Source organism: Cervus elaphus, chromosome 12 (genome assembly GCF_910594005.1).
Source record: "Cervus elaphus chromosome 12, mCerEla1.1, whole genome shotgun sequence".
Classification (NCBI taxonomy): domain Eukaryota; kingdom Metazoa; phylum Chordata; class Mammalia; order Artiodactyla; family Cervidae; genus Cervus; species Cervus elaphus.
The window spans coordinates 53,397,197-53,417,902 of record NC_057826.1 but is presented as its reverse complement, the minus strand read 5'-3'; the positions used below and the strand labels follow the sequence as shown (position 1 = coordinate 53,417,902).

The 20,706-nt window shown below is 44.3% G+C and overlaps 1 protein-coding gene across 10 annotated transcripts in view; it reads right to left on the bottom strand.

The window, feature by feature from the left end:
* Positions 1–20,706, bottom strand: part of TLN2 (talin 2) — a 479,630-nt gene that overhangs the window by 138,984 nt on the left and 319,940 nt on the right. For all 10 annotated transcript variants that reach the window (XM_043918839.1, XM_043918846.1, XM_043918841.1 and 7 more), the window contains 10 exons: positions 19,188–19,289; positions 18,121–18,197; positions 15,481–15,661; positions 14,463–14,576; positions 11,403–11,511; positions 10,438–10,646; positions 9,201–9,299; positions 5,231–5,398; positions 3,474–3,768; positions 832–998 (listed from right to left, as the gene is read on the bottom strand). In XM_043918839.1, the coding sequence (XP_043774774.1) occupies positions 832–998; positions 3,474–3,768; positions 5,231–5,398; positions 9,201–9,299; positions 10,438–10,646; positions 11,403–11,511; positions 14,463–14,576; positions 15,481–15,661; positions 18,121–18,197; positions 19,188–19,289 (1,521 nt within the window). The remainder of the gene's footprint in view (positions 1–831; positions 999–3,473; positions 3,769–5,230; positions 5,399–9,200; positions 9,300–10,437; positions 10,647–11,402; positions 11,512–14,462; positions 14,577–15,480; positions 15,662–18,120; positions 18,198–19,187; positions 19,290–20,706) is intronic.

Genomic DNA, 20,706 nt, shown 5'->3' with positions numbered 1-20,706 from the left:
CATGTCACAGACATCGAGAGTGAATGAACTTCACATACTTGGTTGAGATACACTCCTGTTCTGTTAGAAGCCAAGGAAACAGGCTAAGCTGTGGGGGATGTTTCATGAACTTGAAAATGTATAGGAATACATTCAACATGTTACCTTGGGGATATGAAGTTGAAGGTGGTTTCTATTTTCTTATTCATATATCTACATGAATTTTATAAGGTATAAAATTATATAAGGTGATTATATATAAAGTAATTTGCTGAATTTTGCCTTTTTCAGGTTCTTTTCCCATATAGGTTATTATAAAATATTGAGTATAGAGTTCCCTGTGCTATATAGTTGGTTCTTGTTTATCTATCTTATATATAATAGTATGCATATATTAATCCCAAATTCCTAATTTCTCTCTTCCCCACACCCCCTTTGGTAGCCACAAGTTGGTCACTTATGCAAAATCTTGAAATACATTTAGCTGAGAAGTCAAATGGAGGGTAAAGTGACATTAAGGCTACAGGAAGAAAACAGGTCAAAGTGAATTTATTGTTGAAAATCTCAACTTTACTCAATAAAATCAATGGCAATGACTCAAAGGAAAGAATACTTGCTAAGCAGGGACTCTGCTATCTATGGCTGAGTCAATACCATTGCCCTAAAGAGTTTCATTCATGTGTTCCATGACTTCCCTGTTTCCCACTTGAAGAAGGTTAAACATTACAAAGCCATATAGATTTTAAACAAAAAAAACACGCACTCCGTTAACCACTCTCTATCTTGAAGGTAACTTCCAGATTCTTACTTTCAATACGTTCACTTTTCAAGTGAATAAATCCAATGTATTACCTTTGCAGCCTCCACCATGCGAGCAGTGGAGTCAGCCAAGAGTTTAGCTGCTGCCAGGAGCTTCTTGGAATTCTCCATGTCGATTTCAGCTTCCGCGTCTGACCTCATGGCGTTGACGAGGTCTGAGGTGGCCTGGGCCAGGACCCGGGCCTGGCGCACCATTTCACCTAGAGGGTGGGACAGAGGATGCAGTCTGTGTGTCTGCCTCTTAAAGCTCAGGGGAAACCTCAGGGGCCAATACAGTCTCGTCTCTGTTCCTCTGGCAAAAAGGACAAAGAGAAATGAGCCTCCATGCTCCATTCCTAAGCAATGAAGCCAAGTCAGACCCAGAACCAAAAACATTCCCTGTGGCTGCCAGGCCTGTCTACCCCAAAGGCATCCGAGTTCAGTCTCTAACTGTGCGGGATAAAGATGACATAAGTAACCTAAGAGGAACTTTTTATAAAGAGAAAGCAGGGAACAAGATTATGTGGATTTATTGTGTGCATTTATGCTTAGTAAATACTTACATAAAAAATATTATTTTCCTCACATCGAGAGTCTCTTACACAAAAGCCCCTATGATAAGCTCTTTGAGTAATGTGCCTTGAAAAAAAAATTTTTTTAATTTTGAGCCTGCCTGACATGAGATGAGTGGTATCACATAACCCACTCTATTTGTGTCACTTGGCTCTAACTCATAGAAAGCACAGACCCCAGTTTCATGCTCAGATGCTGAGATCTGCTTTGGCCCAGTCTCCCTATCAATTATTTCTTTGCTCACCCTTTCCTTCCCAGCATTGGTTTTGATCTTGTTATTAGGAACTGTGATTTTATTGAAATCTGTTTCAACTTCCTTTTGGAAGTGGAAGGGGTACCATCGTAAACATTAAAAACTAAAATAATTCAAATATGAGCAATATCCTCCTTTGGGTTGTTTGTGGAGAATCTTGAAGCACTGGCAGCATGAAGGGGGAATGGGAAACTTCATGAAAATCAAAATGTGCTCGATTCAAGGTACCCTGGATTAGCTCCTGGGACAATGAAGGGACATTAGTGAAAAACTGGTGAAATCTGAATAATGTCTGTAGTTTAAAGAACTGTAATATACCAATGCTCATCTCCCAGTCCTGACCAACATCCTGTAGGCTAGGGGAGATGTGAAAAACAGAGGAAACAGGGAACAGTAAAGGAAAAGTCTATTACTCCAGCAACTTTTCTATAGATATAAAAAATATTCCACAGTATGAAGTTTATTTAAATAAAAGAACCAAAAGAATCCAAATATGTGGAGTACTGCCACTTCTTAAATCACTTAAGAAAGATGGAGAAAAGCGCAAGGTAGTTTTCTTAAAAAAAAAAAACAAAAAACTCAATTGCTCTGTGCTGATGAATAAGTAGGAAAATAGATGTCTTTCAAACTACTGGTGGGGTTGCAAATTGTGGAACCTTTCTGGAGAGAAATTTCAGACATGTTTAAAATTAAAAATGTACCTACTTATTGGCCCAGAAATTCAAATGATGGGAACTTATCCTATATATACTCCCCAAAGTAAAGAGATATTTTTACAAGAATGATTACTATATTAATTTTGTCAAACAAACAAAAATTTGGAAATCACCAGTAAAAAACAACTGGTTAAGTAAATTATGATGTATTCTTGAATAGAATACTATGCTCCCATTAGAAAGAATAGTGTATAGGTAACAGGCAGAAACATTCTAATATATTCAGTGAAAAATGTTGCAAAAGAGTATATGTAATAGAACTCCATTAATATGGAAAGAAAGAGGATGTTATATACACGCACACCTATATCTAGGTAGGAAGACTGAACATTTCTGAACAGGTAAAACAGAAATTGGTAAGTGGAAATTTCTAGAGATTTAGATGGGACAGTGATGGACTGGGTCTGGGGAGACATAATTTTTAACTAACAGGCTGAAAAAGTTATTTATATGTGTGTGTGTGTGTGTATGTCTGTATATATGTACGTATGTATAGTGATGTTTGACATCTTAGGAAAACTTTTCTGGTAGGAAAGAAATTGCCCTTCACAAAGCTAACCAATAGATAGAGACAGGAAAGGGTCCAGCCAAGAGTATGGTGGCAAACTAACCAATCCAGAGCCATCCTCTATCTGGCCCCTAACAGGCCAGGAGGCAATATTTCTCTGCCTTCATCATCCCAGAGCCATGGACCAGGCAACTTGGGATCACACCTATAAGGGAAGAGCCAGCTGAAATTATTTAGATGAGTCAAACCTAGGTTGTTCATCTTGCTCCGTCTTGCTTTTTCTACAGAAATCCCAATAAAGGCAATGTCCTGAGCTCTCTCCTCAATCCTGTCTCTTGCCATCTGGTCAGAACCTGATGCTTCCCTTGTGACCCTGTGTGACAGGCAGAGACGCCCTGATTGGAACCTCTGAGTATAATAAACTTCCAAGCCTCATTCTTGCCTCTTCCTGTCGGTGTTGCTTGGATGGGCAGATTAGGAGCCTTCTATCTTTCCCAGCCTCAGAAGAAGGCTCTGACTGAGAGTGATTAGCATTTGCTCTTTTACCAGGCGTCCAGGCAACCATCATCTGACTTGCTCCCAGTCAGCGCCATCGGGGAACCCCAAACCGCCTGGCCCACCCTCAGCCCACAGCCCAGCCCCTCACCAGCGTCGCCCATGGAGCTGAAGATGCTCTCGGTGACACACATGATGGTATCGGTGGCCTGGTCGTAGCGACCGATGGGCTCGCCTCGGCTGGCGAACTGCCGGACGTGCTGCAGGAGATCGTGGAGGGCCTGGCTGACCACGCTGGCGGCCGCGCTGACCTGCTTCAGCAGCTCAGCGTCGTCGGTCGCCGCCTGGCAGGCGCGGACGCAGTTCTCTACTGAGCGATCCACAAGCTTCCCTGCTTCAATCAGCTGCTCCTGGCACACAGGGGAGCTGATGGTGGGGCTCACGACCTGAAGCGAGACGGGAGTGGGTCTTGGGCACCGCATCACAAGTCTAGTCTCCAGTGCCCACTAGCATTTCCGCCATGTCCGTCCATGCCCTGGGCCTCAGTTCCTTACTTAGAGGACCAGGGATTAGACTGAACCATCACTGGAGGTTTCTCATGATCAACCTTTTCACTTTGTGATTTTTAGATGCCCACTAACTTTCACCTCCATTACTGCTCTATAACCATTGATACTACTGACTACTTCCGTAGAGAGAAATTTCTGATATTTACCATTCATACCTCCTCCTCTTGGGAGCCTCTGAACTGAGTCTTCCAAGCTGAGATAAAGACTATGTAAAAGAATTATGATTTTTTCCCAGAGGATATATTTCCTGGAAGTCTGCTTCATGGTTGAGAGAGTAGAGGGGGTTGCATCAGCATCTGTGAAACTAGGCTGGTGAACAAGGAAAGCAGGAGGAGGGAGACCATCAATGATACCTCCGACTGATGCTGCGAACCCTCTCCTAGGACGGGAAATGCCGGGGTGAACCAGATGACAGATCCATGTGTGTGTGCTCAGCTGCTCAGTTGTGTCCGACTCTTTGTGATTCTGTGGCCTGGAACCCACCAGGCTCCTCTGTCCATCCGTGGGATTTCCCAGGCAAGAAAACTGGAGTGGGTTGCCATTCCCTTCTCCAGGGGATCTTCCCGACCCAGGGATTGAATCCACGTCTCCTGCACTAGCAGGAGGATTCTTTACTGCTGAGCCATGAGGGAAGCTCTCACAGATCTGTACAGTATGCTGTATCATCAGGAGGAGAAACTGACACCTACCACCTTCTGATGCATTATCTCAGCGAAGATACACGTGGTTGAGTGGCAAGGGTATCTGAAGTTAGACCAGCCTGAGTTGCAAGCCTAGTCTAGGCACTTACGATATCTGTGGCTGTAATCTACTCAGTAACATCTAAGGGCCTCAGTTTCCACTTCAGTAAACCAGGGGTGATGGTGCTTCATGAGGAACTGCGTTATACAGAGTGTGATTATTCTAATGACAACCATGAACTACATCATTATCCCTCATTCTGATACTGTGCAGTGCATAAAGGGCTCCCACTAACTCTGCAGATTATTACTGAACCCATGTATAATGCTATAACGGCACAATCCAAGAGCTCTTTGTGCACGGGGGTAAATAAGACATACTGAGAAGTCCGAAGGGGAGACACAGCAATTCACATGTAGAAATGGCAATTAGACACAGAAAAGTACCATTTCTTGAGGACTTGAGAAAGGAAAAAATTATTAAAGTGGAATTGGACAGCTTACGCTAAAATACTACCATTTCACCTAAAAGACACCTGAAGCAAGCTCTGAATCTTAGACAATTTTAACAAGCTCTGTCCCTGCTTCCTCTCAATGACTGGAGGCGGATAAGAGCATGTGACACTCTGAAGAAAGGGCTGGGGTGCCCACCAGCTTACCTTGGCACAAGCCACAAGCTGGGAGGTAGAGAGGGCGCATTGGGTGGCAGCGGCGATCACCCTGTTCTGGAGGACTGTGTCCTCAGCCACTTGGGCAACATTCTTTGCCTTTAGTACCAACATGGCAGCAGCATTGGCAACAGCTTTAGCCAAACTCATTAAAACATCCTAAGAAAAGGGAAACAGAAAATAGTTATTTATATTTTCCTAATCATCCATCAAAGCTGGGAAATAAAGCTTGGTGCCCACTTAAATATTTTATTAAAATTCCATTCGACCTTTTTGCTTCAGTACTTTAGAATAACACTTTTTCCACTTATTTTACTGAAATGTCAAGTTAGTCTGAGAGCTAATTAAGGAAGGAGACTTAATTCTAATACTACAGTCTCCTGTACTATAAGTAGCATAGGTTTCAATCTAAAATAGGTTAATTTGAAGGAAGGGCTTTTATTTTAACCATTGATTCACATTTGTGCATTTAAACAACACTTAGAATCTTGACAACACCTCCTGAGTATGTGGTAGATCCAGCTGAAAATATATACTATGAGTGGTAGGAAGGATGAGATTCATGGCCTGCCATGTCATCATGCTCCACTGTGACTTGAAAATTTATCTTTCGGATTTCTACTTTGCACAAGGATCCAAGCTGTCATCAGAAACTCAGCCACATCTTGGCCTCCAGAGGGCAACGTTGAACATGCTTGGACAGCACCTCCAGCCCAAGAGCTCATGAATTCTCTGAACCTAAGTTATTCTCAGTGTCCTGTAGCCTTCTAGACGGAGATTAATTATTATGAAAATGGAAAGTGAGCCTACGTAAATAAACCAGCCTCAAGAAGACCTCACCAATGATGCAAAGCACTCTGAGCCTTTAAAGATTAGTTTATGTTGCAGCTCAACATAAAGGCTTTCTGCCTGCGGGCTGGAGAATCCCTTGACTCACCCCATCAGGTCTGCCACCATTCTGTGACCTAAAGAATCACCACTGCTACATTTAATGCACTTCTTGGCTTTTAATACTGAAGGTCATTTATTTGGTTTGGAAATGCCTTCCCAAACATATAGGCCAATTTTATTTTGAACCAACATATCGAGGCTTTCTCCCAGAGGAAATGTGGCCAGAAGTCTTTATTAATGCATCAGATAATGAAAAGCACTTTTGATTCTGAATGCAAAGGGCACCCACAGAGTCTTTACAAGATATTTTATGAGGAGATATACTGGAAAGAGTGCTCTGCCTGTACAATTTTATACAGAGCAAAGACTATCTGTTTGTTGTTGCTGCCACTCTTTTGTGACCCTATGAATTGTAGCTTGCCAGGCTCCTCTGTCCATGGGATTTCCCAGGCAAGAATACTGGAGCGCATTGCCATTTCCTTCTCCAAGGGATCTTCCTGACCCAGGGTTTGAACCCATGTCTCCCGCATTGGCAGGAGGGTTCTTTACCACTGAGTCATTTGGAAAGCCCAAAACTATATATGTTATCCAGGCAAATCAGAAACCCATGAATCCACCATGTAAGGAGATTTTAAAATGGACAATAACAAAGCAGTCTGAAAATGGCAGTTTGGTCCAGTCTTTTTTAGGTCTCTGGTGTTTACTCAATGTCCAAGGAAAAGCCATAGCCAGTGGTGCTGAGAGGTGAAGAGGCCTTTGGGATCTGACTGGCACTCATCTGCCATATAACTTCTAGAAATTGATCCCAGCACAGCCTGCAAAGTTAAGTTACGGTTCTTGGCCCTCTATCTCAATGCTTAGTGAAAGCAAAATTTGAAAGTCACAAATTATTATCAAGATTTTTAAAAGCAGTCTTCCAAAATGCGTCAAAGTATTCCTTCCCTTGAAAGGAATCCATCTTCTCACCCAGGGACCAAGATTTGGTCATGCAACTCTTGATTATTCTAAAAGGCTTTGTTAGACTAATTTAAAGAAATCCTGATTCTCCTACTAATTTTGTGCCCCCCACACACAAAAATACAGTTAGAAAAAGAACATGATCCTATGGCTATAGTTGCTGACAAGGCCCTTGTCAAACTTTTCAACAAGACCACTATTATGCAGCTCATGTAGAATAAACCTTTGTTAACTCTGGGAACATGCAGTACATTGAAAACTCATGAAAAAGCTCCAAGATAGGATCTCAAGAACTGGAAAACCAAGAGAGCAAGAAATCCAATGTCAGTAAGCCAGGGGTTACCCACAACTGGAGGAGGCTGTAGGATCACCTTACTGCACTGGTGTTTACCTAGAGACCTTACAGAAATAGGAAACATTCAAGCCAGGTCTTTCCTGTTAAGAAAACCACCATGGGACACTATCCTGAACTTGAACCTGCTTCTCTAGCCCATCTGAACAGAAGCAGACATTTGGAGGTGGAGTTTATATTTACATGTGATAGAAACAGTTTGTCAAAGAATAAAAGGGGAAAAATCTATTTTTTAAAAAACCCCCAAAAACCCACAAGGATATATGAGATGCTTTAAGGAAGAGCTGTGACTTCCCTCTCAACTTTTCCCAGACATTAGAAAATAAGTTGACTGCTTCGAGATAATTAAGCCGAGTAAACCAATGGATGAGTCTCGTAATTAAGCAATTTCTAAGTAGGTACCTACCTACAAAGAACTACTTGCTCTAATACAAAATCCACAGGACAACACATGTGTTTGGGGATCTAGACAAGGGGAAGTAAGGATGAGGACATAATTAGCTTGGCTTTAGCAGGTTGTATTTATGTGGTCTACAGTTAGTTCTGTTTACAGTTATTACTGGCCACGCTAGCACAGAAATGGCTTCCAGGAATACCCCTACCACCCATTCTGTGTCTCAGCCTCCCTGATCACATGAACATTCATGCACTGAATGTTCATGCCTTAATGCAGGATCTGAACGAGTCCTATGTTCCCAGCACCCCAGGAATGTGGAAAGTAGAGGAGAAGGGGCATGTTTAATGTACCACAACATATATGATCATATCTTAGAGTAACTGACACATCTTGAGGTGATGAAATCCAGTAGTTCTAGACAAAATAGCAAGCAAAATTGCCCCCCTTGAGGCAACTTGAATGTTAATAGAAAGCTGAATGATTTTATTCTGAATTCTACAGAAAATCCAAACACTGAACTTGACATAGGATTTAGAAAAGGGTACCTTCCTGAAAACCTGGGTTTGAACTGCAGCAGTTTAATGAGAATGTATTTGTATGTTACTTGTAAAATTAAGACTTAGGAGGAGGAGGAAGAGGAATGAAAGGCATCTGTCCATAAGTATGTGAGAAGAGGAGTTCGTCTGGCCTGAAGATCCCCAGCAGGAGGCCTCCCCACCCCATTTGCGGGGGCCGGGAATACAGGCAGACAAGTTGAGACCTTGTCTGAGCTGGCAGTGCATCCAGCCAGCTGCAGACAGTGGCAACAGCTGGTCCCCAGAGGATACGTCTTTGGTATTGGAAAAAAAAGGGGAGGGGGGTGACAAAAAGGACTTCTCTGCCACACTTGTGGTTTTGAATATGACACAGACATATTCAAAGCTCTCAACACAAAGGAATGCTTGTGCTATGTGGGAGCAGAGTGTATGGGAGTGCATGTGTTTTCACTCTTACAAGCAGACTCAAGGATGATGCAATTCAAAACTGCCCCAAGTAGATAAAACAACACTGGCCATGAGTGGATAACTGTAGAGTTGGGTGGGTGATATAAGGATGGTTGTGATATTATTCCCTCCATGTCTGAGTTAAAGTCAGCAGCATGCTGACTAGTAAGAACAGCTAAGCAGATGTTTCAATGTGGTGATATATGGTGTAAGTGAATTGAGTTTTTCAATTAAAATTTTTTTCCGTTAACACATAAAAGATCACACTCTAAGATAATCCACCTTCACCTTTCTCTTGTTAGTTCAAGGAAGACTCAGTTTTTCATTACCTTCTCCCTACCATCACTTAGGTTCCAAGATTATGCACTGCAAATATCTTACCTGGAATCGCTCATCAGTCTCATTCTCTCCGATCTGCCGCAGAAGATCCCCGCTGGCTTGTCCGATGCTTCCAGCGGCAGTCAAAACTGTCTGTCGAGGCTACAAACACAGAGCACATCTTAGTGGGAAAGAGAAGGCGCTGCCTCCGCAGCACCATCAGACACGGCAGTACGGGAAGAGGAATCCTACAGGATGGCCTCCTCCTGCACCCCATGAAACTCTGGAACTGTCTGCCAGACAGGAGACATACACGTCCTTGTAGAATCCATGCAAGGAGCTGGCTGATGGCTCAAAACCAGCAATGTCTGAATAGATTTGAAACGAACAATTAACAAGCCTCATTCAATTGGTAGGAAATTAGGGTACAGACTTGTATTCCCTTTACACGTGTATTTGTCACGTGTGTGTTAGTCTGAGGTTACATCTAATCAAGTAGTCTTGGGTGGGGGAAGGGAGGCTTCCTTCTAAGAGCTTGTTGTTGTTCAGTCACTCAGTCATGTCCAACTCTTTGTGACCCCATGGACTGCAGCATGCCAGGCTTGCCTGTCCCTCACCATCTCCCAGAGTTTGCCCAAGTTCACGTCCATTGCATCGGTGATGCCATCCAGACACCTTCTTCTCCTTCTGCCCTCAATCTTTCCCAGCATCAGGGACCACTTTTCCAATGAGTTGGCTGTTCACATCAGATGACCAAAATACTGGAGCTTTTGCTTCAGTATCAGTCCTTCCAACAAGTATTCAGGGTTGATCTCCCTTAAGACTGACTGGCTTGATCTCCTTGCTCTCCAGGAGATCTTCAGGAATCTTCTCCAGCACCACAGTTGGAAGGCATCAATTCTTTGGTACTCTGCCTTCTTTATAGTCCAGCTTTCACAACCGCATGTGACCACTAGGAAGACCACAGTCTTAACTATGTGGATCTTTGTTAGCAGAGTAATGCTTAGCCAGTATCAAAGGTTGCACCATAGCTTCTGCATCCAGTTCAGCAACCCCAAACCCTGAGCCACTGGGATGGAAGGAGCAGCTAGGGAAGCAAGAGTCCCACGGGACCCAAAGGCTGCATCTACCTCATCAGAGCTTGAGTGACTTTGGGGGAGAATGGATCCATGTATATAGATGGCTGAGTCCCCTCACTGTCCACTGGGAACTACCACAACATTGTTAATCGTCTATACCCCAACACAAAATAAAAAGTTAAAAAAAAGAACCTTGAGTGACTGCTCACCCCAAAGCTCACCTCTCCAGAAGTTGGCTGCACAGCTTTCAGCAAATCTGACACGGCCCCGGCGAGGGTCCTCGCGGCTCTGAGCAAGTCCTCCCCGCTGCCCACCTCATCATCCATGAGGGCTGCCAGTAGCTTCACGCCCTTGGACATCTCCGTCAGGTTAGAAGAAATGGTGGTGATGGCGCATCCCACGGCAGTGTAGTCAGTGTCTGCAGGATCACCTGGGACAGAGAAGGACTGACACCATCAAAGAAGGGCAGTGAAGGCTGTGGAGAGCCCAGGGTAACACAAGACAGACGGTGATACTGGCAGCAGACCCTGCCTCCTTGCACCATCCTGCAAGAGTCAGATGACTCATATCTTCTCCCCATCTCCAAGGCTGCTCTTCACGAGGTCCTTTCACCCCGAGGTCTCATACTTTGAGATTCTGAGCATGAGCACCTTTAAAACTAGCATCTCATGGTCCTTTTCAGAAGGCCTCTCCAAGGTCAGCAGCTTGGAGAGGTCAACTCTGTCCCTGAAACACTGCAACGCTGCTTGGTGATGCCAAGATCATCCCTGGTTCTCACATGACAATGCAAGGCTGAGAGCCGTGCAATCCAGAGAAGACCACGGCTAGACAAGACGGAGGAAGGCACCTGTGACAGCTAGTCATACAAAACCATGTTGAGACTGTAAGCTCTCAGAAGGCAGAAACTGGCCTCAGTAAATTTTGAAGTACGTCCAGCAGCTTGATGGACAATGAGCTGAGTAAGTGCTTTTCACTGAGGGTGCATATGATACAGTCACAAAGGCAAGAGAGGGTCCCCACATTTCTCCTGGGTCAGGGGGAGAAAATGCCTGAAGCATTGTGAGGGCCTAAAAATAGACTCTTCTCTCAGAACAGGAAAAATCTGTTGCTTCAATCAAAGACTAAGAACTTCTCTTTTTTTTGTTGAACAAAACCACAATACACCACAAATCCCTCAGGGACTCACCGGCTGTGAGGTTAACAACTGACGCGGTTCCAGCTGTGATGGCATCGACTTGAGAGTGGATTTCGTGTTTGGATTCATCCACTTTATTCTGAACCCACACCCTAGACGCCTGCAAAACCAGATAACTGCATGACACAATCGCTGCGCAGGGTTACCCCAGGAAACCAGAGAAGCCATGCCATAAAATGAGACCAGCATTCTGACCACACTCCTCTCACTGGGCCGGTACCCATGAGGCCCTTACGTCATCTTTAACAATGTCCTTAACAGGTCTCTTGCTCATTCATTCATGCCACATGGAATGAAAGTTCTCAATGCTTCTTACTCGGGTTATCTTTTCTTTAAGATCTTGGAGACAGAAACTTTCTGTGGTTTTACATAGATAAATTCAGTTAAAAAAAATGGAGGTAATTAGTATCTTATAATAATACTGCACAGAGGCACCAAAGTGCATGCTCAGTCCTGTCTGACTCCCTCTGACCCCAAGGTCTATAGCCCTCCAGGCTCCACTGTCCATGGGATTTGCCAGGCAAGAAGACTGGAGTGGGTTGCCACTTCCTACTCAATGGGATCTTTCCAACTCAGGGATTGAACCTGTATCTCCTGTGTCTACTGCATCTGGCAGGCAAATTTCCAGATTTGCTGGAAATGCAAATTCTCCGGCCCCACCCCATCTTCATTTGTTTAGAGAATGGAGTGAGAATTAGGGTGTTCTAGTTGACAGTGTTCTCTCAGCATAGCAACTGTCTTTTATGACACGAATATCATGCTGATGTGCACCTTTCTCGGTAGGATTTTGAGGAGTGGTCTTCAAGACCCCTGCTCTGGATCCATAATATGTGATGTGACATTGAGCAAACTTCACCCAGTTCCTGTGCCTAAATTTCTTCTGCTATAGAAACTCAGTGGTCTTTTGAAACCTTTCTAGTTCTTATACTTTATGCTCATGTGACTCTTAGCAAATTCTGCTTTTGGCCATTTCTGGTCTTAGTCAATAAATGAGCGCTTATACTGGCAATGGTGATCCCATGGTAATAGACAGTTCTGGTCTCCCTCCCCAAATATTCCCAAAATATTAATCTTGGTTCAGAGTATGTCTAGCACTAAGATACTTTGTATATTAATTCTTCAAAAATTTGTGAAGCAAGAAATATTAAGTCCAGCTATTTAAAAACTCCCTCTCCCAACTGTGCTGGATACGGGAGGCTGCCATATGTATTTTTAATCTCAAGTTCCCGAAAGCAAAATACTTAATAACTTCAGAGACTTGACAGAAACAGCTCTGAGGATGCTGCACCCTTCAGGTTTACAAGTACACAAATGAAAACCACATTGAGCCGAGAGAACTTGGAGGCAGCTGTCCTGGCTGGATTAGAAGAGGCTACAAATTGTGTCTTGGTTCTGCCCCTATGACACCAGGCAGTACTACAGCCGTGGTTTCCAATCCTGGCTGCATACGAGAATCACAAAGAGAGATGAAACACCATGGAAACCCAGGCCCCACCTCCAGCAATACTGATCTGCTTGGTCTGACCTGGGCCCTAGGCTATGTCCTTTAAGCTCTTCAGGTGATTCTAATGTGCAAAGCAGGACAGAGAATGACAATGCTAGCCAGTGCTTCGCAAACTTCCCTGTGTACACAAAACAGCTGGGAACTAAAATGTAGATTCTGATTCAGAAGGGTGGGTAGGGCCTAAGATTCTGTACCTTTCACAAGATCCTAGGTGCTGCCAATGCTGCTGGCCTGGGGATCACAATTTAAACAGCAAGGGACTTGATGATTTCATGCAATGGCAGCTACGGGAAGGCAGTTAATCGCTCTGCCTCATTGAAAAGTCCAGTAGTAGGAACCCAGCAGTTCACAAAGCACAGTTCCCAGACAGGCAGCAGCACCTGAGAACTTGCTGGAAATGCAAATTCTCCGGCCCCACCCTAGACCAACTGAGTCAGAAAAAATGGGGGAGGGGCCCAGCAGTCTGTTTTAGCAAGCCTCTGGGTGACTCTGAGAGTGTGAGAACCACTGGTATTAACAACAAATCCAGCTAATAGTCACTGGGCTTGCACTGTGTTAGGTATGGGGCTCAGAACTTTGTGAAGTGAAAGTGCAAGTTGCTCAGCTGTGTCTGACTTTTTGTGACCCCATGGACTATACAGTGCATGGAATTCCCCAGGCCAGAAAATTAGAGTGAGTAGCTGCTCCTTTCTCCAGGGGATCTTTCCAACCCAGGGATCGAATCCAGGTCTCCCACATTGCAGGCAGACTCTTTACCAGCTGAGCCACAAGGGAAGCCCGCACACAAAGGAAGAACTTTGTACGTGATTGTATTGCCAACCCTTCACAACAGCCCTTCTCAGGGATAACAAAGTGGACCTTAGAGAGAGTAAGTTGCCCAGAATGACACAGTCACTGAGCCGTGGGGCTGGAATCTGGGCCCCACTTGAGTCTAAGTTCTTAGCCTAAAGGGGTACTGCCAATAGCCCAAGGCATTTCGTGATTCTTTTTCCAGTGCTAACTGCTAAGTTGCTTCAGTCATGTCCAACTCTTGGTGACCCCATGGACTGTAGCCCTCCAGGCTCCTCCGTCCATGGGATTCTCCAGGCAAGAATACTGGAGTGGGGATCTTCCCAACCCAGGGATCAAATCAGTATCTTTTATGTCTCCTGCATCGCAGGTGGGTTCTTTACCTCTAGTACCCTCTTCCTTGGGGGCAGCTTAAAGACAGGGACTCCATCTCTAAAAAAACTATGGATTGGCACCTCACCCAGCTGGAGACAGAGATTCACCTCACTGAAATCAGCCAGAGTGCAGAATCCCATTTTCTGTGAGGGCAGAGACATCAAATAAAAATGCTGAACTTCCGTGGTGGTCTAGTGGCTAAGACTCCATGCTCCAAAGGCTGGGGACCCAGGTTCAATCCCTGGTCAGGGAAACAGATCCCACAGGCCACAACTAAAGATCCCATGTGCTGCAATTAAGACTGGCACAGACAAATAAATAAATATTTTAAAAAAGAAAATATTCTCAAAAAAAAAAAAAAAACAGTGCTGAACGACCCTCACCATATCCTGGCCAAGAGGTGGCAGGGAGTCGAGCTCACTGAGGTCGTCCTGGGCCTGCTGGACAGCGTGCATACTCGTGTTGATGGTCCCCATGAGGGCCTGCTGGGCTGAGGTCTGCAAAGGTAGGTAACACAGGGGTCACACCATGCTCCTGGCCTGGCAACAGAGCCTCTATGTAAGCAAGGAAATTGGACCTGGGATCAAGACACAGCAGTCCAGAGCACCTCTCAACAAACTGCCTGAACCACCTCCTATTTCAACTGGGGCTGGAAATAGGTATTGTACTACATGAATAGAATACTAAATAGGGGTGTTTGCAATAGAGTGATTATAATCAGCAGAGTGTAGAGAGCATAATTAGCTGACAAGAAGCCTCAGAAAGAGTCCCTGCTGGGAGCTCAGGGGACCCAACCCTTGAGTATTCAGAACAGAAGTTCCCCTGCACAGGAATCATGGGGGTGTTACATCTGAATTCTTGGTAAGTAAATAAAAATTTCACCCAAACCTACAATAGGGCCAACATACTTCTTCAGTTAAATCACTTCTGGGCTTTCAGGCTCTTCTGCTTTCAAAAAGTTCTTGTCCCAAAGCACAAGATTCCAGGGAGGCCCCAGTCAGGCAGACGAGCACAGTGCAAGAAACCAATGATGTGCTCAGGGGATGTGTGGAGTGGAACAGACTTGGTCTACTTCTGAGCCTCTCTGAGGGGTACTGGGATAATGGGCAAGTGGGGGAGCAGGGTCCTAGGCCTCACTCACAAACCACATGGAGAGGCCGCTGGCTCTTGTCCAGCCCTTGAGGACACCTGTAGTCCTAGACAGAGCACTGCCAGAGCCACCCATTTAAAAGAAAACACACTGGGGATTGGGCATTTGGGACTGCCCAGCTGAAGATCCAGGGTGCAGACAGGAAGTAGCAAGAGTGGGGATAACACACACAACCCATCACCAGGCTGGTATTGCTCCCTGGGCCAGGGGCAGCCTGGTGACGGGCAGGGCAAGGCCCCCAGGAGCCTCACCAGCGGGGGCATGTGGCCGCGGTGCATCTGCCCAACCATGACCTGCTGCTGCGGGGAGGGCATGCTGCCAACATTGAAGGTCTCAGGCCCGCTGGAGCCGGAGCGCATCACAGCGGGCAGCGCCACCGAACCATGCTCCACCTTCCCGGTGCGATTGAACTGCTGCTGCAAGATGGTGGACCTGTGGGGACAGACGCTGTGGTCACTGCGGGCTGGCCGCTCACGGGGAGTGTCACCTCACCTGATACCACAGGGGTCAGCAGTCCTCATGCTTCGTGCTACAACAACCAATTTAAAAGAGGCAAATACAGACAGAGTCATGAGTGAGGTAATATCACTAAAATGCTCAGCAAAACTCTGAGATGAAAGAATCTTTTTATATCACCAGTACTGTAATTAATTCCTGGCATTACGCTATTAGCTGTTCAGAAGGACACAGAAAACAATGATGTTCTAGGCCTAAGCAAATGTTCTGGATACAGTGATGTAGTATTTGGTAAATTCTACCTGAAATAGCGTTCATTCAACACAAATCTACTGCAGGCCAGGTTCTATTCTAAGCCCTAGGGACAGAGATCAGTAATCCTTAGTTTGAAGGAAGAAATGTGGAAATGAACTTCACGTTTCCCTCAGCTTAGCTCTCCTTCCCCAGGTGGAAAGCCACTGACCACAGAGGATGTTTCAACACCTGTGGAGCCCTGATGACTGGCTGACTTTGGTACCTCTTCCAGATGATTTCAACGTAAGTCTGGGAAGACTCCCAGGGCATCTAGTAAAAAAAATTTTCAAGTTTTTACCTCTTGATATTTTCTTGCAATGAGAGGTGAGTGCAAAGGACTTTGAGCACATGAGGGTAAGAATCTGATAACCCAGAGGACAAACCCACAGGGAATGTGGGAGAGTCTGTGTGTGGGGGGTGGGGGTGGGGAGGGGGTGGGGCAGGGTTGGTGACTAGCTGTATTAAGGCACAGGAGCCTCTGCCCCAGGATTCTGGAACCATCACAGTTCACTTCCTGTTGCCCAGGGCAAAGGTTGTGAGTCAAGCTAGGGTACCAATCGATAGGTATCCATGGAGTGACATTAACATCTGCAGAGGAATTGGCATTAGAGAGGATGCATCTAAGGCTCCTCTTAGAGCTCAGCTGCATTCCAAGATCTCAGCCAATGTCTAATACAGGAAGAAGTGAAAGATCTCGTGATGATGAGCTCCGCGGACTGTGATGCTCTCTGCAGTGGGAAGGGGCTGCAATGGCGCCAGGCAGGGGAGGGTCCCAGCACTCAGGGCACAGACACTTACTGAGCTTCTCCTAGGAGAAGTTCAAGTGCAGTGGGATCCTGCAAAGTGCACAGCTCACCCTATTAGGAAGCACTAGCTTACTAACATTCATCTGATGGTCATTAATAACTCCAAGAAATTCAAGTCTTTTGCCAGGGGTACCAAATAGTACTTGAAATGCAGTACATCAAATTTGGCTCCAAGTTGTATACTAATAGGGGACAAATAGAGAAGCACTTCCAAGGGGATTATGATGCAAACTGTGAGAAAGTGGTACACAGCGGCCAAGGTAGAGAAACAGTGACTACGACTGGGCGAGTTCAAGATGCTGCCCTAGGACAGCACCCTAGAGGAGATGTCACAGACCTGAATCCGAGTCCTGCTCAGCCCCAGTTGTGCATCTCAACTAACCTCCAGCAGCTTCAGATTCCTCATCCACGGTCTGAGGACGACAAGATCTAGCCTACCTCTTCCATGGGGGATGTTACTGGGATCAAGTAAGACAGCAAGGTGGTCACACAGTACAGACATGAAAAACTGTCACTACAATGCTCTATGAGCATCAAGGGAGTGGGTGAACAGGTTTCTCAACAAGTCTTGCCTATTCCTAAATTTTAATAAATCTCAGTTTCCTCATTTACAAAATGGGGCTAAATTGAGACTGTTCTAAATTTAAAATAATGATAAAAATAGCAAACATGTATTATGTCCCAGAGATTGCTTAATGTGCTTTATTAGGTTTATAGGAATTATTAAGAACTCAAGCATCAAAATCAACTTATAAGGTAGTACTATCAATTATTATTCTCATTTTATAGATGAGATGAAGGAGACAGAGAAAACTTATAATGCCCCCAAGGCCACACATTGAAAAACAGACCCCAGATTGAAACCCAGTAACTCTGGCTCCAGAGTCCGTGTTCTTACCACTTCCCTTTGCAACCTCATGACATGTGTATCAAGCACGGCAGTAACAAGTGTCTCATAAACAAAAATTCCCCTACTGGGTAGGTCCCTAGCCCAAAAGATACAGAATTGAACTCACTCTCCAGGCTTTGATGATAATGATGCAGTTTATGATATTTAAATCAGAAATTCAAAACGGGACATGAAGGCTTACCATGTCTAAAGATGGAATTAAGTACCACATGGACTTCCATGTCTCCCTGAAATCCCCAGCTGCCCTCACCCCAACAGTGATGATAATGGTCTGGGGACCACACTTTGAGAAGCAAGACTCATCTATCTCATCCATTATCACCTCCTCCACGTGAAGGACTTCAGGGCAACAGGCCCAGAGTTGGCCTGAGGAAACCTGCCCATGCTGGGAGAAGGCAGTTATCCCTGATCTTAAATACACTTACTTTTTAGGGGAAACGGACTCTTCTAACATAGTTGACTCCTCATCGCCCTCCAGTCCAAATCTATCTTTGCTTTGTTTCTGAGGTAAAACAAGACAAACATGAAAGTTAGCAGGTCTTGACACAAGATCCTTTTAAGGAGGCCTTTTAAAATGAGCCACATAAGCAGGTACGTTAAGGTTATCCCAAATTCCTTGTATGGGATATTTAATAAGTGATAGGTGAATAAAATCAATAGCTATAATGAAAAAGAAACATATTATTATATATATATAATATATAAACACACACATATATATAATGCCTTCGGTAATATATTATTGCACAGACAATTTCATATAGTTAAAATTCAGTTCAGTTCAGCTCAGTCACTCAGTTGTGTCCGACTCTTTGTGACCCCATGAATCGCAGCATGCCAGGCCTCCCTGTCCATCACCAACTCCCGGAGTTTACTCAAACTCATGCCCATCGAGTCGGTGATGCCATCCAACCATCTCATCCTCTATCGTCCCCTTCTCCTCCTGCCCCCAATCCCTCCCAGCATCAGGGTCTTTTCCAATGAGTCAACTGTTCGCATGAGGTGGCCAAAATTAAGACACAGTAATACTCTACTAGAACTTGGCTATTTCAGTGGGTGGTATCTTGAAACCTTAGAAAATGTTATTCTGTGTACCACTATGGCATATAACACCCTCCCCCTCGTTAAAACTGGATGAGAGAGAAAGAAAAAAAAATGAAAGAAAATCTTTAGGCCCTCAACCCAGTTTCTATGAGGAAAATGTAACAATTGCCTAGAGAGGAAGATGCTGAGGGGTGAGCTAGGCTCATTCATTAGCTAAATGATACACTATTGCTCACTACCTGGCAGTCAATGACACAAATGTGAGCTGCAGCAAAATTAGAAATGGATTTGCGGTCAAAGACTGCACACTCAAGCAATCTTAATGTTAAAGATTCCATTAGTGCATCAAGTACTTTACATGAGTTTTTTTATTTTCCAGGTAACTATATCATCCAAACTGAGACTTTTTAAAAGAGAAGTGCTGTCTAATCTGCACAGTATTAAATACCTTTTTGAGGATGATGTCAATGTAGCCTGCAATCAGCTGGGATATTTGCTCTCCTTCAGTGGTCTGTACAGAGTAGTAGCTTTCCTGATACTCGCCAAAATCCTAGGGGGGAAAAACCCACATTAGAAGAACTACAGTCACATTACCAGTTTCAAAGGTGAGGGGTTCCAGTCTTGGAACAAGTTTTGGCATAGATTCACTTGTTCTTGCTCATCTCCCCTAAATACAACTGAACACCCTAAAATGTATTCAACAAACAACAGAAGGGCTCTGAAAACTGGAAAGGTGTATTGACTGGTGACCTCAGTACTCGAGGGACCACAATCTGATGAGTTCCTGAGTTTTATTTTATATCCCACATTTCCAAGGCTGGGTGCTGGAGAGGCCTGAAACTTGGAAACTCCAACAGAAAGTTTATGAAAGTCTGTTCTCTCTTGCCAAGGGACCAGGAGATGGGAAGCTCAACAAAGACCTAATTGGGAGCTTCAAGCAGCTTCACAACTGAGTTGCTCATGGGCAGCTGCAAAGTGATGAAAGCTTGGCCATCCTAGGCCCTTCTCCACAACCCAGGCAGGCAGGTGGTCTGATCACTGTGCAGCAGCGGCCACAGTGAAGCCCTGTCTCTCCCTCCCCTCCACTCACCTTCTGTTTTCCTAAGAAAGGTCACCTATTAATAGTAGATGGCCATAGGAAGTACTTTCTTCCCTCACAGACAGCACTAGCAGGCTTTGAGCAGGAACTCCAGCAATGTCAGAAGAACAGGGCAGTCCAGAACATTGCCAGGGCTCAGAAAATAAATATCCATTGCAACTCAAGTCCACAAAAGTATGCCAGAACACTGTGCTATACACTAAACCTAAACAAGGTGACTGTCTACAAAAACAGAGACTTAAAGAAGATCAAGAGTCTTCTAATATAAAATCCAAAGCATCTAGTATGTAATTAAAAATCACTACTCATGTCAAGAACCAGGATGAATACAACATAAGGAAAAAAAAAAACAGATAATCAACTGATGCCAATACTGAAATGAATCAGATGATGGAATTCTCTGGTAAGAATTTTAAAATTTTGAATCATAAAAAATGTTTCAACAATTACAAAATCTCCTGAAACAAATGAAAACAAGAGGGTTAACAAAGAAATTTAAGTCATAATAAAGAACCAGACTGAAATTTGAGAATAAAAAAATGCCATAACCTAAGTAAAAATCTCATGGGATAGATAAAATAGCACTGTGGAAATGACAAAGAAAAGAACCAGTCAGCTTGAAAACAGATTGATAAAATTTACTCAAGTGAAACAACAGAACACAGGCAAAACAAAACAGAGCGCTTCAGGGATCTGTAGGACAATTTAAAAAAGACCAAATATCCATGTCATCAGAAACACAGAAGGAAAGTAGAGTGTTGGACCAAAATATATACATATATATATATTAAAAGAAACAAGGACTGAAAACTTCTAAAAATTAGTGAATGACATAAGCCTACAGATTCAAGAAGCTAAGCAAACCCTA